Source organism: Taudactylus pleione, unplaced genomic scaffold (genome assembly GCF_031769625.1).
Source record: "Taudactylus pleione unplaced genomic scaffold, aTauple2 ptg001607l, whole genome shotgun sequence".
Taxonomy (NCBI): domain Eukaryota; kingdom Metazoa; phylum Chordata; class Amphibia; order Anura; family Myobatrachidae; genus Taudactylus; species Taudactylus pleione.
This window is the reverse complement of record NW_028286004.1, coordinates 2,460,422-2,474,421: the sequence shown is the minus strand read 5'-3', so window position 1 is coordinate 2,474,421 and position 14,000 is coordinate 2,460,422. Positions and strand designations below refer to the sequence as shown.

The 14,000-nt window shown below is 40.2% G+C and overlaps 1 protein-coding gene across 1 annotated transcript in view; it reads right to left on the bottom strand.

Annotated features, from left to right (window-relative positions):
* Positions 1-230: 230 nt before the first annotated feature.
* IP6K3 (inositol hexakisphosphate kinase 3) overlaps positions 231-14,000 on the bottom strand; it is an 85,223-nt gene continuing 71,453 nt past the window's right edge. Inside the window, 2 exon segments of the mRNA XM_088464196.1 lie at positions 231-236; positions 2,786-2,972. Coding sequence (XP_088320322.1) covers positions 231-236; positions 2,786-2,972 — 193 coding nt within the window.

Genomic DNA, 14,000 nt, shown 5'->3' with positions numbered 1-14,000 from the left:
GCTGCTACTGCGTCAAACAGTATATTTCATACCCAGGATATACTTTAGGGAGACAAAACGTTTTGTCCTTTAGGCTATGTCTACACGCATGTTTTTCTCAAATGTATTGGCCACATGAAAGTGTGAAGAAGGATGAAAAATAATTAAGTTTATTTAATTTGTTCCAAATGCTGTATAAAATAGGAAAATATTGTGTGGATGTATAGCCTTAGTGAAATTGTCAAACAGATTTAGATCTACAAATGAGAAAGACAAAAATAAAGTAAAAATTACTATCATTACCAACTCAGATAATGCCTGGGTTGTGTGGGAAACTAATCCCTATTCTGATCAAAATCAACATATTACTTTACTTAGCTTATGCTTGACATTCTTATACCTGAAATATATTTGTGTTCCTGAATAATTGTTTTCTTAACTTCTCTTACACTTCTTACCGAACCATCTCTTACCATCCAAAATACCACCATCCCTGCAAAAATATATATGTAATACAATCTGGACAGGAATGGATATGTGAGTCACTGCCACTGACCAGGTCTCCTCAAAAATATTTAGCTCTTCCATGACCTTGACAGAGTTATTTTCTACTTCTTAGTCCTGCAAAACATTAATAGACAGACTTTTATTTTTTATTTAAAATCTCTGATTTTAACTATTTAAAGGGAGGGGCATGCCATAGCAACCCACTTCCCATCACTTTGCCAGCTAGATCACAATTGTAAGCTCACATTAACAGTGTCCATCAACTGCTACATAAAGCTTCCTTACTTAGCGATAAACCAAACCATGGTATAATAACCCAAACCATGTTATAATACCATAAACTATAGTATAGTAAGCCAAACCATGGTATAGTAAGCCAAACCATGGTATAATAACCCAAACCATGGTTTTATAACCCAAACCATGGTATTATAACCCAAACCATGGTATAATACTCCAAACCATAGTATAATAACCCAAACCATGGTATTATAACCCAAACCATGGTATAATAACCCAAACCATAGTATAATAACCCAAACCATGGTATTACAACCCAAACCATGGTATAATACCACAAACCATAGTATAATAACCCAAACCATGGTATAATACACCAAACTCTAGGACTGCCACTAAGCCAATCCCAGGGTTCACCCCAAGACTCACATATTACATACTGTCTATCTATCTATCTATCTATCTATCTATCTATCTATCTATCTATCTATCTATCTATCTAACTACACACATACGCAATGGAATAAATGTATGATTTGAGAGTTTCTAATATTCCACCTCCTTCCACATTTCTATCTTATCCAATGTGGGTTGGGCAGGGCTGCTTCCCAAATTGTCTATACCAGAAAAGGTGAGTGTGACAATTGCTTATAAATATCTGTCTACTGCTACGCATGTTCAGCATGTGCCGCTCACCTCCTCCCCACCCAATTCTTACCCAGACAAACCCACCTCCCTGTCTGTGTACTGCTTCACCTGCCAGTTAACTCCTGCATACTGCATGACACCAAGAGCGGGACCTGCAGCAGTCCCTTTCAGCTGACTTCTCTGCTTTATTTTCAGATTTCAAATATTTGAAAACCTGGTTTGAAATTATGTTCAATAAATGGCAAAGCTCTATGCATCATGTATTCTGCATTTTCCAATGCAGTCACATGCACATTTTCCTGCATGTATGCATGCAATTGCAGTATTCCGTAGTATGACAAACAGCATATCAATTTATGCTACAATTCCACAAAATGTTCGATTGAGAAGCCAATAAGCATGAACACAGCATGCATTAATAAAATTATTATAAATTGCACATTCATTGTACTGTATGTTGCAATGAATGACATACTGAACACAACTACCCTTTGACACAATATTCATAATATCACTTTATAATTAGTTTTTTTTTTATTTGTAATAGGCTGCAATATGTACCACACCATTCCAAAAAAATGAAATATGATTTTAGTTGTGCTTCTGGACTGATGTATATTAATTGTATCATTTACAATTTACCCCCTACTGCACATTATAAATATATTAAATTGAATGGAATAAATTGATGTAAGTGACTTTGTTTATCTATTATAGTGCATATTACTCATACACAAATATTTGATTAAGGTAGTCCATGAAATGGATGAGAAGTCAGTTACCACCTCAGACAGCAGAGTGACTCACGAGTATGGTCATAAATCAGTTTTATTGTATCCTAAATACTAACATACTGAGAAGTGCATCCATCTTGCAGATAAAGAGAAGTGTCATTGTGCAGTTAAGGAATAGGAATACTGTCAGGGGCTAAACCATATCCAGCATTCTATGATGATGTTCCATTTGACCCTTTCCCTTTAGCTAATGCATGACACTACCTTACATACTAAATGTATCCCTGCTCTATTTATCTTCTGCGCTGCAGACTATCTAATACACCCCCTTCCACGTGGCACAAAATCCTCTGTTCCCAAACTTTACATTTCATTTACTAATGCAGTTACATATGTTGAATTAATTGAAAAGGGGAATATTTTTAAAAACAATAATTCAACCTTGGAAATTGCAATTGTAAATTAAATGGGAAATTCGGGAGCAGGCCATCGTTTAGAGTGGAAGGGTTAATGTTAGAGGTTCTGGATTTTCGTAGGCAATACAACTGATTTTAGCAACAAATGAATCATATGGTATGTGAGATGTAATTTCCTTCAGTGCTCTCCATAATCAGACTACGATATGATGCTGAATGTTTTCTATACCTCCATTCTGGACCTCCAACCTTTTAACACACCGACAAAAGGATACTGTATAGCTTGTTTTGGTTGCACTCAGAGAACATACAAGACAGATGTTGTCGATGACAGCGAAGCCCCCATGGGTTGTAAGTTTGATCACCTAGAGACTGTCCAGGGCTGCTGATCTGGCATGAATCTTCAGAATGGAACCAATTTTCAACTCTGTAAGATGACTTGGAACAGCTGTTAAAAGCAGCAATTGAGAATTGATTGTGATTGGTTTTACAATTGTAACAGGTATCCTCTTTCTTTTATTTGTTACAATAGACCTCTCTATATTTCTTTCCCTTTAGTGCCTCCACCCAAGTCTTGGATTTTCTTACGCTATACCTGGAGTGGACTTGGGAACACCCCTGAATGGTAAGTATTGGTTTTGTGTCATGTTATACCTTAATTTCAGACTGGTAACCTACCAATGACAATTATAAATATACAGTAGCAATTATTCACTTCACTATAACATCTATGTTTATACTCAGAATTACACACAAATTAGTTACATAGTTTATTTTACTGCGTCTCTCTGTTCTGCTGAATATGAATTCAGTTAATGAACAATGCAGTAATCATAACATTTTTGGAATAACATTTACACATTTGTCAATTAAGCTGAGCATTAGTTCATAATATCTCTCTATACAAATGACATACTGATAATAACCCATTTTCTTTAAAGCTTTAAAGAGATTAGCCCTCTCATATTCTGTTCCTAAACTCCCCTTATTAGTCAATGTGACTGGCCATGCTCGTTGGTGCACATGCTAGTAGATTAATATGCATTTAAGTTCTGAAGTCCAGGATTATAGGGAATTCCTAAAATTAGTCGCTTCTCATCCAATGGGCTTTAGTAGTGATATGCAACACTCTGTAGAGTTAGCTCTTATAATCTTCGGTGCATTGATAGCAATTGTGTATGAATATAAATATAATAGGCAGGAGTCTATGGTGTCTGAGGGCCAGACTTATAATGCTGAGCTGGTGCTGGATGTTAGTATAACTAATTTCTCTATATATACGTATCTGTGGTGTTATCCAATAGCGCTTACTATAATATTCTGAAGTATTGATGGCCTGAAATAATGTAGTAGAACTTTACTTTGCATGTAGTCTTTAAGCTAATGCACTATTGGACTGATTTTAGACTTATCTCTGTCTCCTTATTTCTCTTCCACAGACACAGCACCGCTGACTAGACTCTTCCTAGGGGCTGGGCCTCAGACCCTCTGGTTGGCTGACTCACATGTTTCGCCTTCTCAAATCTCAGTTATAGGCAGCACTCTCTCTTGATCCTCCCCCTAATATCTAACTGCGGTCACCTCAGCGTCCCTCCTTCAATTAATTCCTGGTTTCCAGCTCTCCAACACCAGGCACAGCCTCCTCTGCTCAGGTAAGCAGCTGTCCCCCACTCTGGGAGAACTGCTCAACCGCCAGCTCCAACTGTGCCTTTACAAACTGTCAACGGCACCCCTTCAGTGCCAGGGATACTGCAATAGTCCACAGTCCTCTGAATAAATGATCCCACTGTTAAACCCCTGCATATACATTACATTACAGTAGCACACTAAACATATTTATAAATTATACACAACTATTAATATACTTACATGCTTATTGGTGCCTATTTTAATATTGCAAGGTGTTACACAATGCTGTATGTATTTATGACAAATGTATCTATGTACGTTGTCAGTGTCTTTCCTCAGTACACACCACTAGCTATAGGGTATAACAGACTATACTACATCTTATTAGCCAGACCACTTCGTCAAAACATTTTAGTTCTAGTGTAGCTTTGCAGGGGATTTTAATAGGATTGTAACTAGGTTGGGTTCAACTTACTTTTAATGAATTCTTTCTGTCACTGTCCTTCTGTCCTCTGTAACATTATAATATCTGGTAGTATGCCTCAGGTGACCAGCATAGATCTTGGTGATCAGTTACACACAGCTGCCTGTATCTTCCCCAACAATTGTCCCTTTAAGTCCCCTGAAGCACACCAGGTACTCTTCATCTACTGCTCCCAACATCTTTAGGTTAGCTATACACCGATTGTATTACTCTTATTCCCAGGGTTCAAAAAGCATTTTTATCAAAGGAAAGAATATTATCCCATGTAAAACTGTTCAAACAATGTAGTGTGTTTCATTTTGCATGTACAATATGCTTTACAGACCTTCCAACTTGACAGTGTAATGCCCGAACAACATTGGGGTGGTTTGGGATGGGAGGTCTAGAAGTTTTATTTATTGCTAGCCTTTTAAAATTTAATTTAACTAATACTTTTTTCAAACACAGCCCCAACACTCCAGCATCCAGTCAAGCAACAGCAGAGAGTGAATATTGCAAAAAAAGAGCAGGACATCTGCAAATCGTCCTGAATCAGGTGGGGTAAACATGATTCTGGTGACTCTCCTGCTCAGATCAACCAATCAGCTCCTAACTGCCATTGTACAGGCTGTGTTTGAAAAATGACAGGAGCTGATTGGTTGGTACTTTATCTCTCTCCAAGGCTTAGTACATCTCCCCCTTTGTCCGCACTGCAAGGACAGTTGGGAGGTATGTCGTCTTCTCATGAAGGGCAAGTTGTGTGCACTTATCAGTAATGCAAACAGCAATGCCCATGTATTTTAACTGGATGGGAAAAGGTTAGAGAGTAGTCTAGCACTGCCTCAAATGATAACCATGCCCCTGTGCCAGAAGGAAATAAGCTGACTGGGGCAATTATATCTTCTTTCCTTCCACCAATCTGGAGGCTAGCTACAACTCCTCAAGTGTCTTGCCTGCAGCAGGGCCCCCCAAAGGCATTTCTCCAGTAGGTCCTTCACGCCCCATGTCCGACACTGATGACATTTTGCTCATACGTCTTTTCCTACCTTTGTTCTTAGTGATTTATTTACAGGTAGACATACTTGCTCTATGTGTGGTACTGCGTAGGTGGACATTTGTGTCTTACAGCAAACATCATCAAGGCCAAATGTAAACACTTGGCACATTGTGACTGTATCTAGGGGTGGAATAGATTCCATATTTTAGACTTTTTTCCTTAATCAGCAAGATAAATTACCTGACAGAATGAGAAAATCAATTATGTGACTTTAACTGAAAACATTTTGCTCAATGAAGTTCCTGGAGAACGTAGATAATGTTTTCTGTAACAGGGGTGCAGAAAGTAGAGGGGCACGTCTGTATGTGTCTAGAGATACAAAGATATCCAGCCTGGCACATCATAACATTCCCTGAACTTGGTTATAAATAAGAAAAATTGCATTTTACATGAGTCTCTTCTCTGAAGAATAAACTTGCAACAAGAATAATAAGAATAGATAGAATTATATACAATATAAGAGGAATTATAAGGCCTGGTTGCATGCAAGCCCATTTTGCGGACAGGTCTGGCATGTTTTCTCCCTGCACATACAGCCTAGCCGAGCACACACATCTACGGGTGATTCAGAGTCTTACAGTTACATATTCACTTGGTCATAACTGGGTGGCAATGAGGCATTTGCACGTAGGCCTAAGGTTAGTGAGAGTGTGTCGAGGGGGTGTAGATGGAATTGCGGGCTCTGCTGAGCTGTTAATACACAGAAATTGATCTAATTTCAGATGGGTGTATGAACCAATAATAATGACGTCTATGAAAGGATGCAAATGGATGGGGAACAGTGAGGTTGCATAGACACGCACAATTCGCATGCAAGGGAATATCTGTATTTAGTTCTGTGTACACTATGGGGGAGATGTACTAAGCCTTGGAGAGTGATAAATTGGAGAGATAAAGTACTAACCAATCAGCTCCGAACTGTCATTTTTCAAGCACAGCCTGTAAAGTGGCAGGAGCTGATTGGTTGGCACTTTATCTCTCTCGACTTTATCACTCTACAAGGCTTAGTACATATCCCAATATGTGCCAGCTTGTGTGAAACTCTGAATCAGCACCATAATGAGCATGTTATCCATATTAAAACCCTGAAATTGTTTATGAAAATGATGGTGAGTTTGCTATTATGTTCTGGCACTCTTGCTGGCTCCACAGTAACACCTGTACTACTGACTGACCAGAATAAATCTGGCTCATGAGCATGTGGGTTGCATAATTATCATTGTCTCCTGCAAGCCAAGATAGTCTAGCATCAATGAGCCAACAGAGGGCCTGATTCAGCAAGGATAGCAATTGCAAAGCTGCATGCAGGCAGCTTTGCAATTGCGATCCTTGTTATTATGCAAATGCAGCAGGAGGTGTATGACACCCCCTGCTGCATTTGCAATCCCAGCACTGTGATGGAGGTCGCAAGCTGGGATCACCATCACGACCATCGGTGGTCGATGGTCGCGATGGTGGATGGCGCCAGTCTTCCAGCTAGCTGAGTAAGCCTGAGCTAACTCAGACTGGCCTGCTTGCGAGCCCAGGACACTGCATTGATCAATGCAGATCCTGGCTGGCCACTCCTAGAAAATGTGGCAGACACGACCCCATTTCCAGGAACGCCAGAAAAACCTGCCCCACCCCTTAAATGCCTCTGCCTGTCATTCAGGCAGAGGCATTCCAGGGTCTGCGTGTGACTACGCAGGACCCATTCTGCACAGTCGCAGATTCTGCACACGCACTGTGGAAGTATACAATTAATTTTGTATCCTAAAAGTCTTTTCAAGTATGCCACATATTCATTGTAAGTAAATGCATAGTGCAGGAAAGAGTTAATTCCATGTGCAGACTCAGTCATATATTCACAGAAAAGCATATGTACATATATGGTAAGGTATGTGATTCCAAATCTTTACCCAGCCCTGTGGTTTTTTCTAAATGTAATAGAAAACAGATGTGTACTTCACAAACTATAAATGTATGTGCTTTGCCGCCATTAAACCAGAGATTGATTTCACACTACACAAGACAGTCGTGTTCTTGGATCTCTCTCTCCTGTGTACACAGCATTGTGCTGCAGCAAACAAAAGCAACGAGGGTCCCTGAGCTCATTGTATTTATAGCCATAGCTTAAATACAGAATTGACAGCACAGATTCCCGATAATCAGGAATCTGCGATCAGCAGTGCATGCTGAATCAGGCCCAGAAACAGGAATAGCATGATTTCTTTCCAATGACAATGCCCTTGTAAAAGGCTCTGCCTACTGACAGGTTGTTTGAGATGGTCGCCCACCATGTCAATTAGTAAAACTGCTTTTGGTATAAACTTAGAAGTTCACAGTATGTATTTAAGTCTACTCCCAGTGAATCAGTTTAATGTTTATGTATTTCATGAGTCAGACTCTTTGTAGCAAGAGTCACCCACTTCAGATCTGTCTGAAACCAGCAATTGATGACTAAGAATGTCAGAATTAATTGCACAAACTACACCAGTGGTTCTCAACATTCTTCGTAGGGCACACAGTGAATATTTTGTGTATCTCCTCATAGAAACATATGAATGCATTAAATTATCTGAAGCACTGATTAATCTGTGTCTGCTCTAGGAAGTATTTCCACAAAATAAGCTTCTGTGGAGCACCTAGCTTGTTTCTACATCATAATATTGTTGTGACTGCTCATTCTTATGCTGGGCATACACAGCCAGATAAAATGTCTGTCAGACCGACAGACATTTTATCTGGCCGGCTGCCAGCCGCAGATGTCGCCGGCATACACTGTAAGAGAAATCTCACAGTGTATAGCCCGACATCCGCTCTCCGCCCCCGGGGGAGGAGACATTTCCCTGTTCCTTCCGTAGGAAGGAACACAGGAAATGTCTGTCTGTCGGCCGCGCTAGGCATACACTGCCCGATGCGGCCGACAGTTACCGGGTAAATATCGCATCGGACGGGCATGCTGGACAATCCTGCATGCCCGACCGAGCAATATTTAACCCTCGGTCGCCCGCACACACGCTACAATTATCGGGCCGATCCGTCAATATCAGGCGGATAGCCTCGATAATTGTAGCGTGTATGGCCAGCATTAGTCATATGATCACATATGTCTTAAATTGTTTCGTTTTAAAAAACAGGGGCACAATCAGAGCCGTAACTAGCTTTTTTGTGCCCTGGACCTGAAAGAGCATTGACATGCACCCAAAAAAGGGTATGGCCTCATGGGGAAGGGCCATGACATATCTGATTTTTCCCATACTATGATGAAGGGGTACCAACCCCGTTTGCTCATTGAGAGAAGCTTGCAGACTAAGTTAAGCTTGAATACTTAAGTGAATTGTGAGTTTGAATCAGAAGCAGGTGAGTTAGAATACAGAAACAGGTGAGTTATTACACACAAACAGTAACACATTTCCGAAACCACTTACATCTGAGAAAATGTATGGCCTAGTGCAGTGCAGGGAATGTAATGCATTTGTTTTGCAGGAAGATTTCTGGAGACTCACCTGCTGTACAATCTGTAAGCAATTTTCTCTGCTGCAGGAGGAGATAGCAAAACTGCATGCTGAGATATGTAGGTGGTCTGTGTCATTGAGGCCACCACTGTCTCAGAGAGCCCCCCCGAAGACATACTACCTGGACTACTGTGGGCTCTGAAAGGCAGAGATTTCCAGAGGGATACAGACACCTCCCACAAGCTGTGACACTGCAAAACTCATATGCTGCTCTTGCAGGGCTGGAAGGTACAGCTAATATAGGCATTACAGAACAGGAAGATATGGGGTCTTCCACTGACTATAGAAAAAGGAATAGGAACAGGAAAATTACATCTTCAAAAAGGACTACACTTCTCTTGGGAGATTCCATTATTAGAGGAGTACATCTGGGAAACACTGCTGAAGTAGAGAGACAAGTAAGGTGTTTACCTGGAGCCACAGCTCCAAGGGATAAAGAGCGCATGCTGAGAATTGTGAAGGCAGCAAGAAAAGATGGAGAGGTGGATGTCATTGTCCTCCTAGGGACAAATGACCTTGCCAATGCTGAAGTCATGGCAGTAAAAGATGAATTCAGGAAGTTAGGGGCTGCTCTAAAGCAGGTGGCAACCACTGTAACTTTTCAGAAGTATTGCCAGTACACAGAGGGGGAGATAGAAATCATTGCATTAGAAACCTCAATGTTTGGCTACAGAAGTGGTGTTATGAGGAGGGATTTGGATTGACGCATAGCCACGCCATCTGGCAAGGTAGAAGCTTATACAAATAAGATGGCCTGCACCCATCTTCAAAAGGAACTAGAATACTGAGTGAATAGTTTAAAAGCTTCACCAAGAACTATTTAAACTAGAAGAGGGGAACAGTGAACCAAACAAGAAAAGAGAAATCTGCTCCCCCAACCCAGAGGTATTATTTCTGCTGGCAAATGGAACAGGAAGCATATCCACAGCAACAGAAGATAATTCAGGACAAAATCAAATAAACATAGGCAGAGAGATGAACATACCTAGGAACAGGAGAAATAAGCAAACAAATAACAGTCTAAAACCAATGTGTGCAAATGCTAGGAGCTTAGGAAATAAAATCCCCGAACTAATTGCAATAATGACAAGGGATGATCTGGATATAGTGGCTATTACAGAGTCATGGTGCAATGAAAATCATGACTGGGACATAGCTGTATCGGGATATAATTTATTTAGGAAGGACAGAATGGGAAGAATAGGAGGAGGAGTAGCAATGTATGTCAAGGAAAGCATAAATACTATGTTACTACATAGTATTTAATATAAAAATGAGTCCCTTTGGGTGACTATAGAAACAGGGGAGAAAGTGATTCTTCGTATTGGGGTGATCTACAGACCACCAGGTCAGGAAGAGGACCAGGACAATAAATATTGCAGGACATCACTAAATTGGCATTAAAAGGAGGGGTTATAATCATGGGAGATTTTAATCTAACTGATGTAAACTGGGAGGTGTCTGTGGCAAGTTCCACTAGAAGTAGGGACATCCTGAATTCATTGCAGGGAACCTCCCTCCAGCAATTGGTGAGGGAGCCCACTCAGAAAGATGCAATATTAGACTTAATACTTACAAATGGAGACAGAATATCTGATGTAAAAGTGGGTGAAAACCTGGGATCCAGTGATCATCAAGCAGTATGGTTCAGAATAAAGTCAGATACTGACTTTGGCAGAGTGGAGGAACTTGAAATAAGAGCAGTAGAGGTGGGAACATTTAAAAAGTACAATATTAAAGGCAACAGACCTTTGTATCAATAGTGTTAGGAAAACCACAAGGAAAAGGAAGCCAGTGTGGTTTGGGAAAGAGGAAGCAAGTATTGTGAAAGCAAAAAAGATTGCCTTTTTTTTTGGAAATACAAGCAGACGCAAGATAATGAGGACACAGAGGTGTATCTTGTAAAACAGAAGGAGGCCAAGAAAGTAATCAGATGTGCAAAGGCAAAAGCTGAGGAGAAAATGGCACAGTCAGTGGGTAAAAGGGGCAAAACTTTTTTAAGTATACAGTATAAGCGAAAGGAGAAAAACAAAAGGTGCAATAAAAAGACTAAAGACAGAAAGAGGGAGTCTTGTTGAGGGAGACATTGTAATAGCTGATCATCTTAATAATTATTTTTGTTCAGTATTCACTACTGAAAGAGAGGGCAAGGGGCCACAGTTAAGTTGCAGGTGTAATCAGAAAAATTAGGTAGGAACAAAGACATTTACAGAGGAGAAGATCCTAACAGAACTCTCAAAACTGAAAGTGGATAAATCAATGGGGCCAGATGGGATACCAGTACATCCAAGGATACTAAAACAGCTTAAAGGGGTGCTGGTAACACCATTAACAGAATTATTCAACCAGTCACTAGCTACTGGAGTAATTCCAGAGGACTGGAAAAGAGCAAACATTGTCCCACTGCACAAAAGTGGAAGCAAGGAAGAAGCAAGCAACTACCGACCAGTGAGCCTTACATCAGTAGTAGGGAAATTGATGGAAACACTCTTAAAAGAAAGAGTCGCAGATTATCTCAATCCAGGAATTTACAGGATCCCAAACAGCATGGATTTACTGGGGTGAGATCATGTCAAACAAGTCTTATTTACTTTTTTGACTGGGTGACTAAGGAAATAGATAAAGGAGGGGCCATAGATATACCTTATCTAGACTTTAGTAAGGCTTTTGACACTGTTCCACATTGCTGACTGTTAAATAAACTGGAAAGCATGGGATTGGATACAAAGATAGTTGAATGGATAAGATCATGGCTGCAGGATAGGAAACAGATAGTTGTAGTAAATGTAGTGCAGTCTCAAGAGGGAAAGGTTACCAGTGGAGTCCCTCAGGGATCTGTACTCGGACCAGTGCTTTTTAATATCTTTATTTGTGACATTGCAAATGGTATTGAAGGGAAACTATGCCTTTTTGCAGATGACACAAAGGTATGCAACAGGGTAGACACAGCAGGAGGGGTAAAACAAATGATTGATGATCTAGGTAGACTAGAGAAATGGTCAAGAACGTGGCAACTACAGTTTAATGCCAAAATATGCAAGATCATGCACTTGGGTCCAAATGCTAAATATAGTATTAATGGCACTATACTGGAAAGTACTGAAGAGGAAAGGGATCTAGGAGTCACTATTTTAGGTGACTTAGAGGCAAGCAAACATTGTAACAAAGCAATGAGGAAGGCAAGTCAGATGGTTGGGTGCATAGGGAGAGGAATCAGTTGCAGAAAGAAAGAAGTGATAATACCACTGTATAGGTCATTGGTACGTCCTCATCTCGAATACGGTGTTCAGTTCTGGAGGCCATATCTCCAGAAGGATATTAATACATTAGAGACTGTACAAAGAAGGGCAACTAAAATGGTGCAAGGGCTACACCACAAAACATACCAGGAAAGACTAAAATAGCTTAATATGTATAGTTTAGAGCAGAGAAGGGAAAGGGGGGACATGATAGAAAAGTTCAAATATATAATGGGTTTTAATAAGGTAAAGGAAGGAGACATTCTTCAAAGAAAGAGAAGTATTAGAACAAGAGGACATGTTCTGAAACTGGAGGGTGGTAGGTTCAGGGGAAATTTGAGGAAATATTACTTCACAGAAAGGGTAGTGGAGGGGAATAGCCTCCCATCAGAGGTGGTAGAGCCTAAGACAGTAGAGCAATTTAAACATGCATGGGATAGACATAAGGATATCCTTCAGAAGAAGTAAGGATCAATAAGGGTTAAGGTAACAATATGTTTAAAAATGGGGCAGACTAGATGGGCCAAGTAGTTCTTATCTGCCGTCAAATTCTATGTTTCTATGTTGTACCACTGTTATTCAGGTGTCACTTCCAAATACAGTGTGAATCTAATGGCTGCATTGATGAAATGTGTGTGTTAAATAAAAGAGGATGTGACTGAAGGTGCTTGGGGGGATGGCCAGATGGAGGGGGTGTCAGCCAGGGAAGAGATAGGGGCAGCCAGGAGATGTCGGGGATAAAATGAGAGGAAGCTAGAAGTAAGAATGATTATAAATAGAAAATTGACAGACCCCAACAACGCCCCCTGCCCGGCAGTGCTCTGTGCCATGGCACATGTCGCACCATTCTAGTTATGGCCCTGGGCACAATGTTATGTGAGATTATAAAAATACTATATATGATGGCAGAAAGAAACACTGAATCAGTTAATTAGGCATGGATTTATGTTACAAGCTTACCTAAGTATCTCTGATGAGACGTCAATGGGTATGACTAATGGAACAAAAAAAATTAAATAGCATTTACATTTTTAAAGTGGACGCAGTTATTGGTTCATGGGAATAGCTGAATTTACCATATAGTTTAATAGGTATGAGACTAAGGCATTAAATAGTGTCATGCTGATTTTTTTTCTTGGAATTGTCTATATTTATTAATGGATCTTTACTAACCATTGATTTTCAAAATGTAAACAAATGGAGGACAGGGTGTTAGATGAGAGGCATGAACATAATCACTCATTTATGAAGCATTCACATATAGGAGCCTAGTCATCATTACATAATTATCACTAATGATAATTATGTTTTAAACTCACTGCGAGTTCAAAAAACCTTTTGGAGGCAATCATCATGCATCATTACCTAAACGATCACTTCCGAATAGCTGCTCTTTCTGCGGAGTCAACTTTTCGGAAGTGAGAGACTTTTCTCCTGCTGCTCTGGTCTTCGTAGACTGTTCACAGCCTGGGAAGATGCACTAAGCCTTGGGGAGTGATAAAGTACCAACCAATCAGCTCCTAACTGTCACTTTACAGGCTGTGTTTCACCGTTCTAAAAGTATGTCAAATATATGAATGAATTGTGAAGG